The sequence below is a fragment of the Protomyctophum parallelum genome (assembly GCF_964188405.1).
Source record: "Protomyctophum parallelum genome assembly, chromosome: 12".
Lineage (NCBI taxonomy): Eukaryota > Metazoa > Chordata > Actinopteri > Myctophiformes > Myctophidae > Protomyctophum > Protomyctophum parallelum.
In genome coordinates this window covers 41,135,211-41,160,022 of record NC_139712.1, presented here as the reverse complement: position 1 = coordinate 41,160,022, position 24,812 = coordinate 41,135,211, and the positions used below count along the sequence as shown (strand labels likewise).

Here is a 24,812-nt window from a genome sequence, read left to right as displayed (position 1 = left end):
CTTGAGCGACAGGAGACAACAATTGAACCCAATACCTCTCAATTCTATTCAATTTTCCGAATAGCCATGGAAAACCTCAATAATCTCGGCGCAATTTCAGTGACTATCCTTGAGGAGGCCGTCTGGCACTCTATCTATTATACTACATCTGTATCCAAGAAGATGGAAATATCACAGCCATACATGGATAGCTTTTAAAAAGTATGAATGTGGATTCATATCATAGTTTTGTTGTTCAAAGTGAAACGATTTTTCTCCTTGAAAATAATAATATAACTCATTGACTAGTTTGTGACTGTCTATTACTGGTGGGCAACCTGTCGGGCACATGATCGATCACAGGCTGGCGTGATCACCCAGTACAGGACAGTGAAAGCCAACGCCTTTTATTTTTATAGAGAGATAGGTATACAGTAGGCTGACAGGAAATGGGGAGGGAGAGAGATGGGGGGGGGGGGGGGGGGGGGGGGGTGACATAGCCTGGCTAATAAGCCAGACCGAATCAGCCAGGCTAGGGGTGACATGCAGTAAAGTCTGTCAGGATCAGGAGTCGAACCCACAGCACACTGCCAGACTGGATTACCAGCCAAGGTGAAAGCCAACATTGCCTTTGTCTTCTTCTTAAACCTTTGTCACCTTTTATTTTATTGTGATAATTGATTAATCCTCGCTCACCTTTATGTGTTGTCAGTCACTGTTGTTGTATCCTACTGATTCACCTGCTGGTGAGGATCTCCCACCAGGAGGACCCAAGACTACATCAGAGGAGGGCCTCTTCCTTGCAGAATCACCTATGAGGGAATGGCTGAACGATACAGAGTTGGACATCAATATACAAAATTGTATTTAACTCCCAGAGTTACAGACCTGTAAGGGTTCATTTAGAACACGACTGCTCTAGGACATAGTGGTTCTGTGACATGCAAAACCAGCAAATATTCAGCAATAACAACCACAGTTTGCTTATATTGAGTCTTGTATTGAGTTGTGCTTGAATGTACTGTAATTCTGCAAACTTTATAAAACTGTATAAAAATAGCTGACAGTTTTGTCTTCTACGATTTGTTCTTTCTCCTGTCAAATATCTTCACACGCAGTCGCAGACATGTAGCCTATAAAAGGTCCATTGCAGAATCCTGTTCACCTGCAAAAAAAATAATCTAATGTAACAGTAAGCATTGATTTAACATCATATTTTAGTATCCCCCTTCCCAAACATGGGCGTAGCTTGACCCCAGGGGGTGTGAAACATTGGATTGGATTTAATCTTTATTTTATTATTTTTGGGTTTTTTACAATGCCCTAACCCCTAAAAATGAGTTATTTAGGTAGTACAGCAGCACACACACACACACACACACACACACACACACACACACACACTACAGCGAGTCATCATTTCATGTAGCCCCTCTCGGGACCGCCTGGGTCAGCTCAAAGTCTTAAAAATGTCAGAAACTTTACTACCATTGGGTTCTGACTCGCGGGGCTACATTTCATGATAAGAGAGATGATTACAAACTACAGCCAGAAGTTACAAGTTAACAATCGGCATTGATTTGACAGGACACTGCAATCCTGTAAGTTTGTTTATTTACCCGATTGCCGTCAGTGTTTCCTTATAGTGCACTTGAGAAAACTGCGGAAATAAGCAGGCTAGTTCATTGCAGAGGGGCGGGCTGGCAGGGGCGTCTTTGTAATAATTATGTCTCGAATGTCCACACAATGATTATAATCAAAATAGTAAAGTTTACTGAAAAGCTTCGGCAGGATAACACAGCAGCATGTAGGCTACAACTCACGTTAGTCACCCAGAGACGACCTGCTTTACAGCAGATTTGTAACCATAGTGATGCCGGTCTCTTAAAGCAGGGGTTGTTCTCAACCCGTGGGGTCTGGGACCCCCCGGGGCGTCACAAAAGAAAACTTTCGTAAGAAGACCAGGCCTTATAATCTTTCACGACTATACATCTGCAATACTTTGTATAATGTATAAAATATCTACTTCTGTTTCAAACGGCTCCTGCAGTAGGCAGTAGCTCTGGTCCATATAGTAGCTCTGGACTGTGGCCTGTTCAGTGTTCATCATCAGTTGCATCTTCTTAGTAGCCTACCTGAGTTAGAGCAGTCTGGTGACGCGAGGTTGTTAGTTTCCGGGGAAGTTCTGTGCGAGAATCCAATGAAAAATGAATGCGCTCTATTTGGTGATATACGGTCTGCTACATAATACTCTCCAGAAAAAACGCGGGCAGAAATCCTTCCAAGACATTAGGTGAATCTCAATTGGGATTAGTCTATTGATTAGCATTGATTTTGACAGCAGCTGGCTGCTGGCAGACCGCAATGGCAAACCAAATTACTTTAAAAAAAAAATATCTGCAGTAGAAAACTCGAAATTTCTATTTTCTTAGCTGTCATGTTGGTAGAATGTACAATAACCGAATAAACTCAGCTTTGTGTATGCACTGCCCAGCGAGTACGGCAACAGGTGCACTAGATTGGAGCAGTTCCCGGTTTATTCCCGGCTTAAACCATACAAAGCACAACACTGCCCTCTAGTGGCGGTTTAGTAAACGTAAATACCGGTATCACATCTTTGAGGGCAAGAGAAGGACTCGGAGCAACCAGACAGGGACACAAAATATAGTTGTTTCTTTCTCTGGTTATCACCACATTAACAAATTAGATTTAGGACTAAAGACATGCTAAAGGCATGTATGCTGCAGGATCAAAATGTATTAAAGCAGAGTATTTGAGTTCACAAATATATAAGTTTAGTAGGAATTTTCAGATGTGGCCGTTTTAGAAAACCTGAGGACAACACACTTTGTCCTGATAGATGTGTTGCATTGAATGTCACATACAAACTTTCAGATATTACTTTGAGGCACAGGGGATAGACCGGAAAATAAATATGTAAGATTATATTTATTATGCGTTTATTTATTACAATTATACACCCCCCAAAATCATAAACCCCAAATAAGAAACAATTCTAACAGTAAAATCCACATAATCACAAGGTGATTTTTCTGTGTCTAGCGGTTTGACATTTTCTGACACCTGAAAACCACGGGAATGAACATGAAGTTAAAAAACAGGACTTAAATTACAACAGAATACTGCAATATGATTGGTTTTGTTTTCAGATGGCTGGCATCATTCTTCTATCAGTTCAGTCTACATTAGCAGAGATCAGCATTGCACTCAATAATTAGCCTTGTTTATACTTCATTGCAAATATGCACGGACGTGTGACAAAGTATAAATTGGCCTAGAACCTTCTCCCATGCCAATTCATCTTCACGGCACTCAGATATACTAGCAGAACTCAAAGGGAATATAAAATAAAATCAAAGAACAAATATGGACAAGTTGAACATGGCCTATGAGTGCTATTGGAAAGGTAAGGCATCAAACAGATGAATCATGATTTGTCTTCACAACACGATTATCATTCAAATTTAAAATACGTTTTTAACTTCTTGACACGTTTAACTACGGCTGGGACTTTACCGGATTGAGATTAATTACAGAAACGCGATTAAAAAAAGTTAACGCATTTTAATCGCGCATAGTTTTTGCACCACAGACCCTTTCTTATTGGACGAATTTCAGGCGTAACGATCATACTGGTGGTGCACACACTGGGAGGTCAAATATTGATATGCGATTAATTACAATGCTTCATCGAGGCCCAGCACTACTTTAAACCTTTTGATAGATGTTTTCAGTGAATCTCTATCAACTGCCCCATTATTTACTTTTCCATATCCCAAATGGACATTTTTCTGTTATCTATTTAATGACCATGGGAAATGGTTCACATGGAAACAGTGGTTTCCAGTGGGGGAGTTACAGTGGGGTTATCTTAAATGCAGCGACACAAGAAGCAAATAGCACAGGAAAATACCATCTCCAAAATCCAATAGCATACAGAAGACAGACAAAATACACTGAGAATGCCTGACATACCAGCCTGTGGCAGCATAGTTACACTGGAGGTTATGACGGGCTGAGGCTGATGTTAGAGACACTTTGGTTAGTCTTCATCATACAGTAACAGTCAAAACAAATCTGTTCTCAAACAAGCTCAATCCAACCTGCCAATAGCTACTGCATGAGCTGCTGCCCTGAACTCCAAAATAACACTTTGACCAAAGGGAAATATATTAGGCTGCAGCTAACAGCCTGTGGCAAATCTTCTACATTCCTGTACATGATTAATTTCAAACTTCAGAGATGTATCAAAATCCATTGTATCTCCTGAAGCTTGATCTCTAAATAACAAAATAAAAAGACAGTTTGGATGCTCTTTAACATACTGCATCGCGACAGTGCCAAATGTCAATTATGCCACATCTCGACTATGGCAGAAGATTATCCCATGCAACAAATCGGTGTTAAAGTGTCAGTGGCTATACGACGATGTAAAATGTAGGCAGGGTAGATTTGCTCCAGACCTTTGTCCAATTCCACACCATTTTAAGACCCAGGAAATTACAGCATTCATTTCAGTCACTCTACAAGTTTGAACAGGTAGCCTGTAATCTGTCTGTCAGATAAGTGTCAATCTAAAGCAGCGACGGACAGAGCACAGCAGATAAGGCCATCAGCACCATACAGACGGTAAATCTTGTTTCCCTTCTCTCTCCCTTGCTGGTGTCCATCTCCACCAGAAAAAAAGAAGGCAAAATTGGACTGATCGTAGTTTGCATTGAGCTAAAGTGTTTGGAAGTGGATGAGGACAACTTAATCGATCTGAAGTTCACACCCACGTCTCTGTTCTCCCTCCTGGTGGCTTGTTTGTGTCACTGATTCCCTTTGAGAACTGAGGCTGCTGGTGGTGTTGTCCTAGCTGGGAGTAAATGTCTGTGGTCTGTGGTTGTGAGGCTCACAGGCTTCTCTGTGTCATCTGCTCATCAGATGACCGCTTTTTTTTCTGTCTCTCTCTCTCCAAACAATACAAAGTAGAAAAACAACACACACACACACACACACACACACACACGAAGACTCAAACACACGCGCACACACACAAAAACAAATGTCTGCTCTCACTCTTGCGTGACGAGAGCTAGGCTGGCAAAGATCACAGAGGTTAAAACAGAGGAAGGCATCACTTGGAAAAGGCAAAGTGGCGTTAAGGGACCAGTCTTAAGTGTGCCTGCTCTCTGAGTGCATCTGAATGTGGCTGGAAGGGCCGTCTTGTTGACCGGTTGGAGCTGCAGGGCTCTGGGTGTAAGGCGGCGGGGCTTCACTTATACTAAGCGAGTCTTCTCCCTCGGAAAGGAGCAGGGGGGTGCAGCGAGAAGGGCGAGGCTCGTCGCTGTCATCACTCTGGGCACACTCACTGTATGGAGGAGGCTTCAGGTCCTCAGCTGCATGGAGACAGGGGAGACATCACCCACTTTACAATGAGGGAAAAACATACAGTCAAGTGAAGTCATGCAGCACAGGAGCACTTATGCTTTAGTTTAGTGCCTCTGTGATCTTGAGTTGATGGATCAATTCTTGAGCTTATACTCTCACACATAACATACTTGCTGAGAATTATATAATAACCGTGCACGTGCCAAGTTCAGAAAAGGGCTCTACAGAGATGAGAAACACTTTAGGCTTGGCGTCACGGTTGAAATGTCACCACTTCCATCGTTCGGTAACCACATCCTGGTGTTACTGCAACCACTGAAGGAGATTTAACTGGCTGCACAAGGGGACACTTATAAGACAGGTTCAAAATAGAGCCACCGCAAATGTGCAGCGTAACACATTGAATACAAAAGGTGGACTAATGGGACGGATCCAAAGACTCAGCGAATGAGCCCCTGTAGGAACAATATGTGCGTCATACAACACAAGTTGCAAGTCGATGCTGTTCTTCATAAATTAATGGCCTACTTCATCATACTACCGTGAGACACAAAAGTAGCAAAGATAGTCAATCTAAAAGCTCACAGTACCTTCAGAGTGAAAGTTTTAAGTTTGAAAGAAACCAATGGTCCCCCCCCCCCCCCCCCCCCATGTTCAAGCTTGTAGGTCTGCTATTTTAGAAAAATCGAATACCGACTGACAGCTTTTTCAGAAAACTGTCAGGATATAGAAGTCATTTTTAGAATCTGATCTCAGGCCTAAATGGGTTAATATATTTTGGACACAAGGTTTCAGTCCCGACAGTTACGAAGTAAAATAATGCAAAACAAACAAAAAGCTAAAGATCGTTGTCCTTGGAGATTTGAGGAAGGTCCCCTACAGTATTGGTGCCCTTGCTCGTTTCCTTCTCCATTCCTGGAACACTACTGTGAGTTAAATAGACGGAGCATCAGGGTGGTTAGGGGGATTAGATAAAAAAAGAAAGACCAGCGAAGAGGAAAACTTGGCAGGCTGAACTGAGAGCTTGCCAAGTTGTGGTATTACGCCTGGAGGAGGGGCCTATTTAAGCACAGCCAGAGATGCTGCCGTTTGGGGGTCTCAGTCTAATAAGTCTATGTTGGTTCTGGCTCCATTTACAACATGGCTAAATCTACAATGTCTCGGGGGGCGGGGTGAATTGGTTTCATGTTAGATTAAGTATTTAGCTATACAAGCACATTATGCATAGCGGATCAAAATAAAAACAAAATGCATTAAAACAATGTAATTCTAAAATGTGCATAAAGACACAGAGGGGAGCAGATGATGATGTTGAGCTTGAAGATAAGAGTTATGCTTCAAAGTCACATTGAAACAAAGTCTGTTGACACTTTTTTAATCCTTTGAAAATAGGGATGGCATGTATGATGATGCAGTTGAAGTTCAGTGATTGATGGAATCTATCAGCAATCTATGCAATCTCGATGCCCGGGGGAAATAGGGCATCAAATTGTATTTGTGTCTTACGTAAAGTATTTCATATTCAAGCATTCTCAGAGCTCCATTATATCCACCTGCATGTCTGAGCTGCCTAGTGTTGGGCATGAAAAGCACAATAGTCAATTATCCAATGTGTAACTGGTACAAGTTTACCGTTATGCAGTTGTAAGCACCAAAAACGTTGTGGTAATGATTACGAGATTGTGTGGTCCTCAGCAATCAGTGTCTATTCAATGAGGATAACAACGCAGCAGACAAAACAAAGCCAAATTATCCATTTCCTAAACGAGTCATTCATTTCAACTGATGGAAGTCGTTGCTAAGCATTTCCTGACGATACCTGCCATCTCGTTTCCAGACCAGTTTTCCACTGCAGAGCAGGTAGTCAATTAATACGTACTGTTTTACATGCCTATCCCCAATCAAATATAAAGATATTGTAACATGTATTTTCGTGAACGTAAATTAACAGATGATAGTTTCCTGCCTCAGATTTCGATAGGTGTAGTTCCAGACTCTATATAGCGTTCGGAGATTGTGGAATAATTGTCTGGCTACAATTTACAATTTACAATTTAGGCATTTAGCCTTTAATCCAGAGCGATTTACATTAAGCAAGAACAAAAAAGCATTTATCATAAAACTAAGCATGCGTAAGCTAAGAAAGTAACAGTGGAATATCTATATTATGAGACTATACATATAAACTATATATATATATATACTACTATGCTATACATATGTACTATGGCGTGCTATGACTATATACAATGCAATTATAGTGCTGTCTACCTAACATGCTATAAGTCTGTATCAGATGCTATCTAAGTCTACAGAAATGCTATCTAAGGGGGTAGGGTAAGTGCTATGGGCCATGATGGAGTCTGAAAAGGTGGGTTTTCAGACTACGGCGGAAGCTTGGGAGTGATGCTGCAGTTCTGACTGCAATGGGAAGTGCATTCCACAGTTTTGGAGCCAGAAGGGAGAAGAGTTTGGGACGTGTGGAGCGTTGTCCCGGCGTTTTTAGTGAGGGTACTTCCGGCTTCCCTGCGTTGGCTGAGTGCGTGGGAGGGTTTGTAGGGTTCAATCATACTTGCAAGATATGGGGGAGCCATACCTTTGGTTGCCTTGAATGCCAGCATCAGAGTTTTGTATTCTCACATGTCTCCCCCCTGCTCCGCTCCCTCCACTGGCTCCCGGTCGCTGCCCGCACAGAATACAAAACTCTGATGCTGGCATTCAAGGCAACCAAAGGTATGGCTCCCCCATATCTTGCAAGTATGATTGAACCCTACAAACCCTCCCGCGCACTCAGATCAGCCAACGCAGGGAAGCTGGAAGTACCCTCACTAAAAACGCCGGGACAACGCTCCACACGTCCCAAACTCTTCTCCCTTCTGGCTCCAAAACTGTGGAATGCACTTCCCATTGCAGTCAGAACTGCAGCATCACTGCCAATCTTCCGCCGTAGTCTGAAAACCCACCTTTTTAGACTCCATCATGGCCCATAGCACTTACCCTACCCCCTTAGATAGCATTTCTGTAGACTTAGATAGCATCTGATACAGACTTATAGCATGTTATGTAGACGGCACTATAATTGCATTGTATATAGTCATAGCACGCCATAGTACATATGTATAGCATAGTAGTATATATATAGTTTATATGTATAGTCTCATAATATAGATATTCCACTGTTACTTTCTTAGCTTACGCATGTTTTATGATAAATGCTTTTGTGATGTATTCCCATGCTTTTGTTCTTGATTATTGTAAGTCGCTCTGGATTAAGAGCGTCTGCTAAATGCCTAAATTGTAAATTGTAAATTGTATTCTGTGCGGGCAGCGACCGGGAGCCAGTGGAGGGAGCGGAGCAGGGGGGAGACATGTGAGAATTTTGGCTGGTTGAAGACCAAGCGAGCTGCGGCATTTTGGATCAGCTGGAGAGGCTTAAGTGCACATGCTGGCTACCATGAGACTAGACCTACAGGCATACAGCTGTTTCTTCTTTTTTTATCTCAATTAGACTTCCTGGAAAAATAAAGATTATATAAACTTGTTGGGTGTATTAATTTGACAGGGAATTTGACTGGGATTTGACTGGGAAAAACTGTCAGCTGAGAAAAATACATACACAGTCAAAAATAAATTGTCCTTACGAGATGTCAGGGCATTCCACATTTTTGTGGGAGAGCAGTACTTAGAATGAGAACTTTCCCATGTTTGCTCTGAATGTGGGTGGTACCAGAACATGGTTGCTCCCTCTAGTTGTGTGGCTGTGGGTGTCATTCACTTTGGAGAAGTAGTTTGAAGTGTATGGGGTATTGAGGGCAATGTCTCTTTGACTACCTTAATACCAATGCCAGTGATATTTGCTTAACCCAGGCCAAGAAGTAGTTCTATCAGTTGATTATATAACAGGCTGAATGAAACATATGGGCCTTTGTCTGCTTGGAATGTGCACACAAAGTTTCATGCCAATCAGTCCAGCAGTGACCAAGTTTACATGGACACTGGACAGACTCACAGGACTGAAAACATAATTCCTCGCTTTTGGCCATTCCAGCCTGGCGAGGATGAAATAAATAAAAAACAGGAAATGCCCATCCCTAACACAAACTTTGCAGACGTCTGTCTGTGTACCTTTTTGCTAACTATGAACAGGTGAACTGTTATCTTGTTCAGATCTATCTTGCACCTGGGCGGTTCAGGACAACCGTGGGTCTGACCGACTTGACACCAGGCACTACATTCCCGGTGGGGGTGTGGAACGTGTGTGACGAATTTGAAGTCGGTGGAGCTAACGGTTCTCGAGTTACGTGCATTACAGACATACACACATACGTACAGACGTGGTGCATTCATAGATGGCCACGGTGCCGTCCCTGACCTAAAGTAAAACAGAGAAGCTGCAGGGTGGAAGTTTCATTATGATTACTGTATCAAATAGGTCATTATAATCATATCCTGACTGGAAAGGAGAACAAAGGGCACTGCGTGTGTTTCCAAAAAGAGAAGGAAGCGGTGAGTGCTTGGTGTTAAATGTGTTCGCATGCGTTACCTCCAGAGACTGCCTCGTATGGCGGAGGCATGTCCAGGTGAGAGAATGACGCAGCTGGTGGCAGGGAGGTGGAGGGTTCCTCTATTGAACCATCATCCTGGACACCATACCAACTAGGCCAGATGGATGTTTGCTACAGAGAGAGAGAGGGGGGGGGGGGGGGGGGGGCAGAGACAATGATTTATACATGCATAGGCAAAAAGAGTAAGATTATAAAAAAATATATGATAAAAGAAAACATTTATAAAAACTTTATAGATGAAAAATCACCGCCCCAGATTTGTGTGTGCAAAGCAAACAGCAAATGATCATAAGACAGTTGGTTAGGCTGGTTATACTGCAGTATCTTCAGTCTTCTGTGAACACACAGCATGGAGTCATGGCAACATGTCAACTCTTTGCTATAGGCCAAGATCAACAAGCACAATGGAAACCATACAAAAAGTAAATAGCAGGGCTAGGCTATATCCCTGATGGACAACAGGGCTTTGATAAGAAGCCAGGCCGATATATTGGTTTGTCGGTCATAATTTTTTAGGTATCGACAATTCATTATGCAGCTACTGTATGTGTACCAATTTTAAAAACTTCAAACCTGGGGGTCTCCCGCACGCTCAGATCAGCCAATGCTGGAAGAACATTCACTAAGACGCCGGAAAACGCTCCACACGTCCCAAATTCTTCTCCCTTCTGGCTCCAAAACTATGGAACACATATCTTCCGCAGTAGTCTGAAAACCCACCACTTCAGACCCCATCTAAGCTCATAGCACTTGCCCTAGGCGACCTTACAGGTGTATGCAAAAGCTCAACTTATGTAATTAGCATTTAAAAAAGAACTTGTGCCACCAAGACAACTGTGTGGGCAAAACCAAATCAACTTGAAACCTTATAATTAATGTATCGGGTGGTGCAGTCGGTAGCACGGTCACCTCACAGCTAGAAGGTTCCGGGTTCGATTCCCGCAAGGGGCGTTGGGGGCATGTTCTCTCCTCCACATCAGAGCCAATACCCTAGATGGGGTTGGCGAAAGGGCCTTTCTGTATGGAGTTTCATCTCCCCGTGTCCCTTAGGGTAGGTAGTAGGTAGGTACCCTCACAAAAAAAAAAGCAGACATCCTGGTCTCTATACTGCCTCCATCAGGTGCCCCTTTCAGCTGGGGCACCTGATGGAGGGAAAAGGAACTGGTTGTCCATGTGCCTTCCACAATCCACACGCTACTTCCTACCGGGGGAACTCCCCCCTGGCAGGTGATAAGAAGCGGCCTGCTCACTCCTCATACATTGAAGGAAGCACACATGCTCCGTTCGGGGCTCTCCCCAGGTTGTCAGAGGGAGAGTAGCGCCAAGGATTACAGTTTAGGCAATTAGGGTGAAAAATGTATTACAAAATTGCAGGATAAAAATATATATAATAATAATCAATGTACCGGTATCTATTTCATCTCTCTCTGGGCCCCACATGTATCACACTTTTCTGATTAGGAAGTGCTTATCTGAGATCAACCTTTCGTGGTACCACGTACAAGATGGTCAAAGAGGCTTTGTTGAGTGATACTACCTCAACTCTAACTTCCAATATTAAGTTTGATTCATGACACTGGAGAGGGACTAAGACAGTGAGAGGTTAGGGAGGGATAGAGGGAGTGTGGCGTTTCTCAAGGGAACCATCAGGGCACCAGGTTATTGACAAGGGACCTTCCCTGCCAAAAATCCATTAAAATCATGGGAACATTACACAGTCAAGGATGAAAGCAGAGATGAGAGAGGAGAGGGGAGGAGAAAGAGGAAGAGAAGCGTGTAGGGCGATTCCGAAGCCAACAATATGCAAATCAAGAAGGCAGTCATGTCCAAACGAGCCACCAGACACCCGCCTGCACCAAGCGGCAGATAACCTTGCACATCGACGATTATGGCCATGGTAGGCGTAATAATCAAGAATGGGTTATCTTCCCTTTCAAATTTTGTTAACAGACTGGATAGGTATATACAGTAATATAAACATTATGGTGGAATGTAGGGATGTACACAATATTGAAATTTGGGCAGATAACTGATTAATTGCATGGCCAAATCGATCGTTGATTGATACCTATATTGTACAAAAAAAGCCAGGGTTTACCTTACTCCCGAAAACAGTCATTCTGATTCTGCATGCAGTTGCAGAAACAACATTGCATTCTTATTACCTGATTTATTAGGCCTACTGATGGACATATTAGTTCAAACAACTTAAAACATTGTAAAGATGTAACAAAGACATAACATTTACTCAACATTTGTCCAACTTGTTTGCTTTTATTTGTTCTACAGGGAGACCCTTTTGAATGATTCCCCAGAAAACACTGTTTTAATCTGTTGCCTTCAAAAGAAACAATAGACTGGAAGACAAAGACTGAAAGCCAAAGGAATGAGAAGAATGTGAGGGACAGACAACAGGATTGATAAGAGACTAAAGAGTAGGGAGACAAAGAAACGGTAAGGTGGGTGAGGGGACGTACGTGCGTTAGGAGGTGAATCAATTACAGGACTGCTTTGGACAGAAACAGTCATTAAACAGGGACAGGGTGTGGTTGAGGAGAACAGCAATATGCACTACTGGACTGAAATATTTTCAAATGCTGCTGTCATTTACCTTTTACATCTACATAAATTCAGGTTTGCCTTCGTGATTTCAAACACTAAAAGGACATCTGGTGAACCACACAGGACACAACCTCTGACATTATGGTGGAGTTTTGAACTAAGAGCCCGAGACAGAAATCTCCTCATTACGGCTTCATTTATTTTTCTAAGATTGGGGCATTTCCTGTTGCATAAGAATTCCATGCTATGCTCAAAATAAAATTGGCCTTAGGTCTCTCTGTCAAACAAACAAAGAGGAAAAAAAACACTAAAAGTTGGAACAGGGTCCGGGTTAATTAAGTATATATTTTGTACTTGCCTTTTAGGTTTATGTTCTGATTTCAGCGCGGGGGGGGGGGGGGGGGGGATTTGGGGTAGCTAAACTAAATAATTGGATCACACTTTTATAAATATTCTGTGATTGTAGAATTAGTATGATGTCAATAACAAGTATAAGTTTGATTTATCAAATAATATCTTTAACACCCAAAATCCAAATCTGATCCACTCGGATAGTGATGTGTTTTCGACTCTTGGGGCCAAAGCATTTTTAAGGGGTTTGGAGTCATGGAGAAGATTTCTTCCAGGTGTTCCGCAAGGTTAATTAAATATGGTTAGGAATCGAAGACCGTACGGTGGACTGACTCCATGTTGCTCCCTGGAAGGAAAGAAACACCTTGGTGTTCCGGCAGCGAGTTCAGCCAGTCACCAACCAGCATGCTTCAGCCAGAGCCATCTAATAGAAGAGTTGCGAAATTGAGGGGGCAGAAAACAGCCCGGTCACGTGGTTCATGTACTCACATGAGCCCATAGACTCCAATGCATTCCATAAACTTCCGGTTGTCCCCATTTGAAGCCTTCAAATAGGGACAAACCAATAGAAGTCTATGTAGAAGAGCCGCCATTGGACTGACCCCATGAAGTGAGGTGCGTAACTCTGTCTTACTCTATGGCTCTGGCTTCAGCCATGTTGTTTGGTGAGTGGCTGAACTCGCCACAGGCGAACACTGTCCACACCGGTGAGGAGTCGAGACTCATCAGTACAACACCATTTAAATTAATGATCATAATTATTAATAATAGCATCTATAATACATTTAAAAAAAAGTCATTCCAATGTATTTCAGTTCTACAAAGGGTGTTTTAACCTAACAGCAAGGCTGCAAATATGAAAACATCCTCATGTCAAAAATCAAATGTCTGTGATCAAACAACCATTATGAAAGTCAGCCAGGGGAGTGCCATAAACTACACCCAATCTCATGCAGATGTTAACATTTGCAACGTTTCGATCATTGCATTACAGTATGTGCGGCAGAATGGATTGATTAAATAACAAGTGGTACTGTGGTAGGCCTACTGCTGCAGTTACAGCTGGGAGTTCCAACTCAAATGAGCAAAAAACAAACAAACAAAAAAACTTAAGTTTCCACAGGAACATTTAGGCCTACACCGGTCTTACTATCTGTGTGTTTACTGACCCTGCTGGCACAAAAACTTTCACACCCCTGGGTGAAATTTGACAAACTTACTTGATATCACTCCAGATAAACAAAGCTTCTTTTGCACATTCACCATAACTCCCTCACTGAAAGCACAACTACTCAGAAACTCATGACTTGTCTTGCAATAATATAGCTCAGATGTCAGAACTCAGAAGGGTCAAAAAACCGAAAGTAAAGTAAAGTATGCACATCAGAATGTGCCCACAGGCATGTACACTTACAAACATGCCCTGGCTGTACCCGACGTGACTACAGCCCACACACTTGTTTCTGTAATAACCCATGAACCTGATACAACCTTAACTAGATGCAGTTCAATCATTCAAAAATCCATTCCGAGTGAAAGTGAGTCATCAAAAGCCAGAAAGCGAGAGCTTCACAGAATATGCATTTGTACTTTTGTGTGTGCGTTTGTGTGTGTAGTACTGTGTACACAGAGTAGACCACAAACAAGTCTATACTTACACTCTGTCTCTCACACATTTGGTGGAGGTAGGCCCTTCCTCCAACAATGACTATCTGAGCATTGCGTGGGTTGCTCAGGTACGCTGCCAATTGCCTCTGTCTCGACCGGTACCAGCAGACATAGAAGAATATCTTGATGATAATGAATATGATGACCACTCTATAAATAAGAAGCAGAGAGAGCGAGGATGAGGGTAACCGGAACTCTTAAAACCATTTAAAAGTATATTAATTTAACCTTTTTTTTAATGAATGAGGGACTAAATGCATTTGTTTTTATTAGGTGTAAGGCCAAATGCTACAAAACATGTGATATCCCGTCATTTTGGGGATAAACAACAAGTTATGGGTAAATATGGGTCTCATAATGATGTACCATGTTAAAATCCTGTAGACTTTAGTTCTGACAATTTTCACAACTTGTACACATTAAATTACGTTTAGGTGTGCGTGGGCTTCATCTTTCCGATACAAAGTCCACTTAAAAATGTGAGTGAAATATCCTATTGTGCAAGAATACTTACATGTACCAGTACAACTCCATTGTTTGTGAGATGAGATCCCAATCACTGAACACTGCGGCTCATAGTCAGCCACCAACTTATCTCTGTAGCGGGATGAAAATAAGTTGACAAAAAGGTGTTTTGTGGATAACAGGTACAATACCAACTGTCTTGAGTTACTTTAAATTACGTTACATTATTATTACATACACAGTAAGTATGTCATCTCACGACAACCATGACTGATCAGATAGGCTTAAGTCTGTATAACTTCTAAGTTACGTAGCATGTGAAGCAACTGTTAAGATGACTCGTTTGCTAACACAGTGAGGTTTTAAGACGAGAGAAAAAAAACAATTCACCTGAATTCATGTTTGGGTCAACTTACCAGGGCGATGAGCCGAGCAGACCGTAGCAGAGCTAACTTGTAAGGTATCTCATTTCTCTTTCGTTTACCAGCGTGACTTCCGACCAAAAATACTAGCTTCAGCTAGCTATGCTATGATGGCTTAGCAGGCCACAACAACAACAACAACAACATCAATAACAACAACGCATGAGAAACACAGCGAACGGACTGGAAAATAAGTCGTACGTACGATATGTATTACTACTCATTACACGAAATGATACCGTTAACTTGCAGGGTCAGTCGGGTGTAAACACGGTTAGCAGTAAACTGGTAAAGCTGCAACCGTTGTTCACTCACGACTCTCGTAGCTAACTAGCGTAGCACACAGTCCTTATGTTATGTATGTCACAATGCTGTACTGGCTCAAAAGTGGGCGGTGCCGCGGGGATCCGTTACGCCGCAATTGGTGACCCATCGAATACAGTGACCGCAGCGTTCGCTTTGTTCCTGGGTCCGTCAACAGAAACATAAATTCAACTCCATTATGAAATTCATAATACAAATATGAAATAAAAATGTATAATACAAAAAAAAGTAAAAAAGGAATTACACCTCAAAGTAGTAGACTGGAAATGGCAACATTTGAAATGTTGCCATTTCCAGTGATTGAATTACTGATTGAATGATTGAATTACTGTTTAATGTTAACGTTAAACAGTAATTCAATCATAATCTGTGATGGGGTGCACGTTTACTTGATATTCGTGTTGATAGGATGTCAAGTCTAATCACAACTCGTCAAATTGGTTTCTTATAGAAAATGTTCTCTTCATCTTTGATGAATTGAACAATGTGGACCCTGTTGTAAACAAGTGTAATGCTTAATTTGATCGTCCACTCACAGTTAACAGTCTTTGTATTGAGTTTGTGCTTAAAATGTACTGTAAATTCTACAAACTGTTAATAAATATTTCAATCAATCAATCAAAAAAAGCAAAATAGACGCAATGTAAGAAACAGAGCACGAAAACGAATATATATATATATATATATATTATACACACACGTTATTCACTGCAGTGCATATATTTCCCTTCCATTTTACACAGCTGCAGCGCTATAGCATTTTCAGAGGCAACAGTGTCACATGCCAAATATCCAAGTTTATTGTTGGTTGGTATTCATATATGCACATAGCTAAAAAAAATAAGTCAAGAAACAATATATTTCACACAATTTATTACAAATGTATAGCCTTGCTCAAGAGGGAACTGCCCATAGATCCGAAGTCCCGTTAGTCCGAACATGCACTGCTCCCGTGCTTACTATTTCAGTGAAGTTGTGATTCTGGGAAATGTAGAAACTTTCTCAAATTGGATACCAATTAAAGTATCAACAGCACAATACATTTTAAGATTTTGTTCACAACAAAAATCATGTGATTTACAAAAGGTCAGCCACCAAAGAATATTGTTCGAATACAGTTTGTAAAGCAGGTTGCACAATCTTTTACAGAACCCCCAAATCATTGTAGTCTATTTGCCAGCCCATAGAGCCCCATTGTGAACCCAGACATGTTACACCAAGGTTTTATGTTATAAATGTTCAGTATGGGTCCCAGCATGTAGAAACTGCCGGATGCCAACTTGCATTATGTTGAGCAATTTTCATAATTGGCATAATATGTGACCATACCATTAACAACCTATAGAAGGCATAGCATTCAATACACATTTTGTCCCAACCATGTTATCTGCCAATCAATGCTCAAGCCTACATTTTGATCAATGAAGCAGGCTGCAGCACCCCAGACTGGTTGTCCATTGTCAGCCGTATCGGTTATCCTCTATGATGATGGTCCTTCTTGGGTAGGTGTCTACTTCCACAAATATGTAACGAAACTCATACTTTCCTGTTTCAGGATTCTGCAAAGGACAAAAGTGCATAATATATTACATACAGATGTTTTAATCCGAACCATTTTAGTTGCATAATTGTTGAACTTTTGGACCCCGTTTTATATAAATCACTGAAGGGAAAAAGAGAGTGAGAACCTCTTTTGATTCGGAATGAACAGTTCCTTTGCGGCCTGGTTCTGAACCCTCGATGTAAAACTTGAGTCTCATGCACTTCAGCCCGTCCTTCAGATACTCCAGATGACTAAGGTGAAAACACACACACACACACACACACACACACACACACACACACACACACACACACACACACACACACACACACACACACACACACACACACACACACACACACACACACACACACACACACACACACACACACACACACACACACACACACACACACACACACACAATAAGCATGTCACTTAGTACTCTATGGGTATAAGTAACAGTGTCTCCGCCATATGTGGTGGCTGCCTATCCACACCGCTGCCATCTTGCCGGCGTTTTGAAGCACCCGGAAGACAGGCCCGGCGCCACGGGAGGGCAAAGGGGTTGTTTGCCCCCCTAAATCAACCTCTTTGCCCCCTTAGATCAAATAGTTACAGACAAAACAATGGTACATTTCCGAAGGAAGCCAACGAAATCGTGCGCCTCTGCCCTCTATAGATATTCAAATGTGGCGCATTGTCTTCATGTCCTTGTCCAATACCTGCCCCCGATTGCCCCCTCTGTCATTTCATCCTGGCGCCGGGCCTGCCGGAAGAATGCTCTACTTGTGCTAACAAGCGTTGAATGGCTTGATGACAGTCCATTCATCCAAATAGAAAAGTCCTATCTGCTATCTGATTGTATTAAACAATGTCAAACTCACCAACATTGAACTGTACAAAAACCTTTCCATCTGCAAAGTGTTTGTTTCATTTTTCTAAGTGTTGGAGTTTGGGCTCGTTGAATATCACTCAACGGCCCATGCGTACCACCCGTTTTGAATTTGCACATATGAGATTGATTTACGGATAATGAGCGTTTCCAAACTCTGACACTTCATCATCATCTGCAAGGAATTTCTTGACAGGAAGTAGCTCATGAAATGTCTACGGTGGATTTTTATGAAACAAACACTTTGCAGACAGAAAGAGGATAATTCAAGTTTTTTGTATAGCTGCAATGTTGGTGAGTCTGACGTTTAATATAATCAGATATGACTTTTCTGTTTGGCTGAATGGGCTGTCAATGTGAAATTGCACCTAGTTACCACCTTGCTGGCAAGATGGCAGCGGTATGCATAAGGTCAATACTTTACCAGCCTTTTTGGACATCCCAAGTTGTTGAGACCATCTAACAACCAGTCTGTGGGTATGCCCTAGGCTGCCAAAAATAAAAACTAATAGTCTATAACCTCTCAGATGGTCACCCGCCGGTGTATTCTTGTATGTATAGATTAATTTATTTCCATGCTACCTATATGACTCCCTACACTTTTTCTGTTCAGTGTCAAGCTAGCGATTCCCTGTTGCATACTTACAACTCTTTTTAGTGGGACAAAATTCTCAGTCAGAAATGAATTGAGCCTGTCACCCTCCCTCCCAGTGAGCTGTGGCGTTCCATAAGGAAGCATACTAGGACCTTTACTGTTCCTAATATATGTAAACGTCATGACATCAGCTTGTGACTGCAATTTGTTCCTGTTCGCAGATGACTCAGCACTGCTGGTCTCGGACAGAAACAAACGTCAGGTTGAAAAGGCCCTCAGCTCTGAACTTGGTAGAATTTTCCCTTTTTACCTCCTATGATGATTTCCTTTTGATTGTTGTGTATATTCGTACGAATCGTACGTCTCTGATTGTTTTGATGAATTGAAAATGGTGGGCCCTATTGTAAACAAGTGTAATGCTTTATGGTGTCATCCACTCACTGTTAACAGTTTTTGTATTGAGTTGTACTTGAAATGTACTGTAATTCTGCAAACTGTTAATAAATCAATCAATCAAAAAGCCGACATACTGTATTAATGGCATTCGTTCGTACCTGACTTGCTGTCTCCTTCCTCTGCGGGTGGTCTCACCATAACACTTTATTGGCTCCCCAAATGCACCAATTACCTACAATTTAGAATAGAAAGAGAAAATGCAATTGAGCAGTTCATATTCATTTTCTGACTTACTTTTGTGCTGCTGTAGGCGTAGCTGACCACAACTTTGACAGAGGAGTCAAAGTTGAAGCTCTATAGAGCGTCGCAGTCCCTCCCCCTTTCAGAACGACGAGTGGCCCAGGACTTTCTAATTCTTTGTTTGGCCCGATTCTTTGTTGTCATGATTGGTCACGACAAGAGTTGGCTTTGTCCGCGGCGTAAATGTCTTTAAATAAATACTTTCTGAAAAGTCTATGAGGAAAATTAACGGGGATTTCTTTTCCGGGTCTCTCGAGGGGGCGGGACTGCGATGCTCTATATGCTAGCTCTATATGGGACTCAATCAATGAGGCAATCAATGAATACCTTTGCAACCACTACGGCAAGTATTTCATACAGCTGAATGATGTGAAGTTTTGGCACACATCCTGATTCACAACCAAGTATAAATCAGGCATTACTGTACCTCTGGGTGTAACCTGACTAGGTCAAACGCTTTCCCGTAGATTTTGTTTGGGCTTGATGAAGAGAACAGCTCCTGGAAGACCACATATAGCAACCCTCCTAAAAAAGAGTGCAAGTACATTTGCACACAAGTATTTTAGATATGTGCCAATCTAGATGATACCTCACCATACTCACTGTCACAATCATATATAACCTCATCTACTTCATGAGGCTATATGAATGGATGATAGCCACATTTGTACAGTATGATTGTGCACATTGAAGGTGAAAGTTTACACTGGTTTAGTGTTGCTGTGAATGCCGTCCTGTCACTCCAATCATGACTAGACTAGTGATGAGACATTGTGAATTCTGTGAAAGCTGACCCCCAGGCATTCACACTGCACAGCAACACTAAACACGTGTACACTTGCTTCAATGAGCACATGTACTACCTACCATTGGTCCGATATCTGAAACCCTCACCCTAACCCTAGCCGCAATTTGCAACTCTAGATTTTTTTAATAATGGGATGAATCTAGAGTTGCAATACCCTCCATTGACTCCCCATTCATCCAATTTGCTTTTGCAATCAACGTTAAACTCACCAACAGTGCAGCTCTAGGCCAAGCTTGAATTATCCTCTTTCAATCTGCCAAGCTTTTGTTCCATAAAAATCCACTGTAGACATGTTATGAGCTACTTTCTGTCAAGAAATTCTCTGCAGGTGATTCTTTTTCTAAGTGTTGGAGTTTGGAAGCACTCGTCGTTGTCACTGAACGGCCCTGCGTACCACCTGTTTTGCAATTGCACATAATGCAGAAGGCAGCAGCACGACCCGTTAATTAAAAACGAATGCTTCCAAACTCCAACACTTAGAAAAAGAATCACCTGCAGAGAACTTCTTGACAGAAAGTAGTTCATAACATGTCTACGATGGATTTTTATGAAACAAAAGCTTGGCAGATTGAAAGAGGATAATTCAAGCTTGGCCTAGATCTGCAATTTTGGTGACTTTAACGTCGTTTAATACAAGCAGATCACAAAAGCAAATGAATGGGGAGTCAATGGAGGGTATTGCAACTCTAGATTCATCCCATTATAAAGAAATCACACCCGTGTGAACTCATTAGCAGGCAACAGAGCAGCACTATCCCTCTCTCTGTTTCTGGCGCCCCCTACTGGTACTAATAGTCATATACTGGTGCTCATTAACGTCACATACATAGATGAACAACACATACATTACATACACGTATGTACGTACACGGACATTGCTGGTTGTCTTGTCGGAGTGGTTGCACCACTCAAAAAATCTAGAGTTGCAAATTGCGGCTAACCCTAACCCCCCACGGGACAGCACACCTAAACCTAATCTTAACCTAGCCGCAATTCGATTTTTTTTACAATGGGTTGAATCTAGAGTTGCAACAAGCTCCATCCACTTCCTATTCATCATTTTTGGTTTGTGATCTGCTTGTCTTAAATGACGTTAAACTCACCAACATTGCAGCTGTAGTCCAAGCTTGAATTATCCTCTTTCAATCTGCCGAGCTTGTTTTTCATAAAAATCCACCGTAGAGATGTTATGAGCTACTTTCTGTCAAGACATCCTCTGCAAGTGATTATTTTTCTAAGTGCTGGAGTTTGGAAGCACTCGTCGTACGTCACTGAACGGCCCTGCGTTCAACCTGTTTCGAATTTGCACATAATGCAGGAGGCAGCAGCACGACCCGTTAACAGAAACGAGTGCTTCCAAACTGCAACACATAAAAAAATAATCATTTGCAGAGGTCAGAGTCTTGACAGAAAGTAGCTCATAACATCTCTACGGTGGATTTTTATGAAAAACAAGCTCGGCAGATTGAAAGAGGATAATTCAAGCTTGGACTGCAGCTGCAATGTTGGTGAGTTTAACGTCATTTAAGACAAGCAGATCACAAACCAAAAATGATGAATAGGAAGTGGATGGAGCTTGTTGCAACTCTAGATTCAACCCATTGTAAAACTAGAAAAAGTGCCCTTCTGGGCACAGGTCTCCACCAGGATAGGAATGTAGGACATTGCAGCTTGCCTTCATCTGGTGGTTGGATGAAAGGGCAACAAAAGTAAATTAGAGGTAAAAAATACTTTTCGGCCAGTTATAGCGCCACCTTGAGGCTGAGTTGAAATTGTTCATGTGGCATTTCTTCCTCGGCCTAGTGGGAATGTGCGTGCACAATTTCACGGAAATCACGCGATGTGTTCATGATTTGCAGCATTTTGTTTGAAACTGAGCACTCCTGTGAACTTTGGAAGCCAATCTTAACCAATCAGGATGGAGTCTGAGAAATCTGTTTCGTTGAATGGCTCTAGAGAGACTGTGTACCAATTTGCGCGATGTTTGGACAAAATCTGTAGGTGTACCGTGCAAAAACTTGTTTTGCACAAAGCGGCCTCCTGGTGGCGCTATAACAGGCCGTTCTGGAAATTTTGGGGCAGAGGTTCATCGTTGGCATCCAGGGAGTGTGTGTGCAAAATTTGGCATCGACCGGGTTGTTTTGCACAAAGCGGCCTCCTGGTGACGCTATAACAGGCCGTTCTGGAAAGTTTGGGGCATCGATTTGGCATCGACCGGGTTAACGGTGGCCGAGATTAGCTGCTCACGGACACACGGACGGACACACACACGGACGGACGGAGTGCAAAACATACTCTCCCCCCATGCCTTCGGCCTGGTGGAGACAAAAATTAGAGTTGCAAATTGCAAATCTACCTAAATCCAGTGGGACCAATGCTATGTCTAACCAAAGTATGCCCCCACTGGAGGAACTGCAATATACAATTTGTGTGCAATTTTACATATTATGCACCCATTGGAGGTCGTTTACAAGTGTTGTGTGTGAAGATTTTACTGAATAAACGTTTTATTTAGTCAAATCAAAATGAATATGTCACAGTCTAGTCTAATAATAACTACATGACGACGGGACTCACAGGAGACAGGATCTGGCCCGTGGCCCCATGTTGCAGCAATTCATAATCAAATTAGAATGCTGCCCAGGAAAATTACATTGAGTGTTCTATGGCATTATAGAATGAAATGTATGGAATACACGCCCTTTCTAGGGTTAGGATGAATGCCAGCTTTTTTTATGACGTTGTCACCCCACAATAATAACTTAAGGCATTTGCGTCAGTCACCTGTTACTCCGAGTCCGATGAGTACCACTATGAAGTAGGTGAAGTCTCTGCCTGCGTCCTTTACTGTCAGTGGGAGGGTGTGAGACAGATCATTGCAGACTTCAGTTATATAATAAGACTCACGCAATATTTAGTAGTATTATTAATGTAATACTATAATGAATGATTAGCCTGTATCATTATGCGTGCAGGTAACGTGCATGGCTGGGTTTACCCTTTTGAGCAGCTGAGGGTTTTGGCATACCGCGTTGGTACTTCGAAACAGACATCTGCCCACCTTCTCTCTCTTTGGGACTGCTTTTATTTCTAAGCATAGAGTCTAGATAAATATCCCGTCTTTGCATAACATTTTTGCATCCAGCAGATGATGAAGTGCCATCTGTCTTTCTGAAGAAGAAAATCCCCGATGATGTTGTAGAAGCGGTCCTCTGCTTTTGAATAAGCAAGCTGATCTGTGTGTGGCTGCAGCATGGCTGTAGCAAATGTCGGTGCACGGCTTTTAATATCAAAGAATACGCCATGGCTGGCTCTCACGGTGACACTGCTAGCCCTAGAATGTCTCTGTAACTTGTCAGTGAGCAGGGGGTTCAAAACGCCAACGTCTCACCTACACCGTGCAATATTACGACCTGTGCCATTAATGCGTTTTGATGTAAAGGAATAAACAAGCTCTTTATATCCATAAATAACCTGTCCTGCACAGATTCCTCAGTACAACTTGTATTGTAGATTTGCCTCAGATGCGCCCAGATCTGCCTGCATTGCATGTCCTCTGAGACGCCTAATGATGTCGTCAGAACACCGAAGTGGTCACAGAAGGATCATGGGAAATCGAGTCCTTATAACGTGTGTAGATAGAGTCATTAAAAATAACAGACATGAGAAAATCAAAATCAGTTTATTGAAAACATTCTCTCCAGCATTGGTTTATGTGTTGTATAAATAATATATGCAAATGGTTTTAAGACATCATTGTGCCATAAAATAAAATAAAAATATATATGACACCATTTAGTGTTAGAATTTCAGTAGATGGAGGGATAGAAATGTAGGCTAGTTGTTAAAGGGATTTTTCACTTTCTAAATAACTTTTGGTCAATTCATCATCTACTCAGGCTTATGTGAACACCCCAGACAGTTTTTATGTTGCTTCCTTCCTATACAAACCCATTATAACCTCAAACTCCATTTTAACCATGATAGATTCATCGAAAACATTTTTTTCTGTTGACTGATACTATCCTTCTAATACGTGAGGGGGCCGTGCTTTTTCATTTACTGTTTTAATTTATTTTTAATATACTTTTTTATTCTCCTCTGTCGCGCTACGTGGTCTGCCACATTTTCCAAAATAATTATTAAAAATAAATGAAAACAGTAAATGAAAAAACACGGCCCACACGTATTAGAATAGAAGGACAGTATCAGTCACCATAAAAAGGTTGGGTGTTTTTGATGAATCTATCATGGTTACAATGGGTTTGTATAGGAAGGGGGCGGGGCAGCTATCATGAATGTCAAATATCTAAATACTGAATCAAGCAACTGTATGGGGTGTTCACATAAGACTGAGTAGATGATGAAATGACCAAAAGTTTTTTTGAAAGTGAAATATCCCTTTAAGTCATAGAATGTAACAGTGGCACATGTATGAATATGATATAGCCTATTATCTTTTTTCTTTATTTTTCTTTTTTGGCTGCTGTCTTGATTTCTGAACAGGGTCGACTGTATGGTATGTTCAGAATGCAAATAAATAAC

The 24,812-nt window shown here is 41.8% G+C and overlaps 2 protein-coding genes across 2 annotated transcripts; both read right to left on the bottom strand.

Annotated features, from left to right (window-relative positions):
* Nucleotides 1-2,846: 2,846 nt before the first annotated feature.
* On the bottom strand, nucleotides 2,847-15,752 carry LOC310868207 (uncharacterized protein). Its single transcript, XM_083778505.1, has 5 exons — nucleotides 15,401-15,752; nucleotides 15,034-15,116; nucleotides 14,510-14,669; nucleotides 9,917-10,049; nucleotides 2,847-5,381 (listed from the first exon to the last, which is right to left on the bottom strand). The coding sequence occupies exons 2-5, from the start codon at nucleotides 15,051-15,053 to the stop codon at nucleotides 5,158-5,160; spliced, it is 537 nt and encodes a 178-aa protein (XP_083634631.1). The 5' UTR covers nucleotides 15,054-15,116; nucleotides 15,401-15,752; the 3' UTR covers nucleotides 2,847-5,157.
* Nucleotides 15,753-16,624: 872 nt separating this feature from the next.
* On the bottom strand, nucleotides 16,625-23,807 carry timm21 (translocase of inner mitochondrial membrane 21). Its single transcript, XM_083778503.1, has 6 exons — nucleotides 23,266-23,807; nucleotides 23,052-23,114; nucleotides 19,887-19,984; nucleotides 19,318-19,391; nucleotides 17,419-17,524; nucleotides 16,625-17,289 (listed from the first exon to the last, which is right to left on the bottom strand). The coding sequence occupies exons 1-6, from the start codon at nucleotides 23,570-23,572 to the stop codon at nucleotides 17,191-17,193; spliced, it is 747 nt and encodes a 248-aa protein (XP_083634629.1). The 5' UTR covers nucleotides 23,573-23,807; the 3' UTR covers nucleotides 16,625-17,190.
* Nucleotides 23,808-24,812: the final 1,005 nt, after the last annotated feature.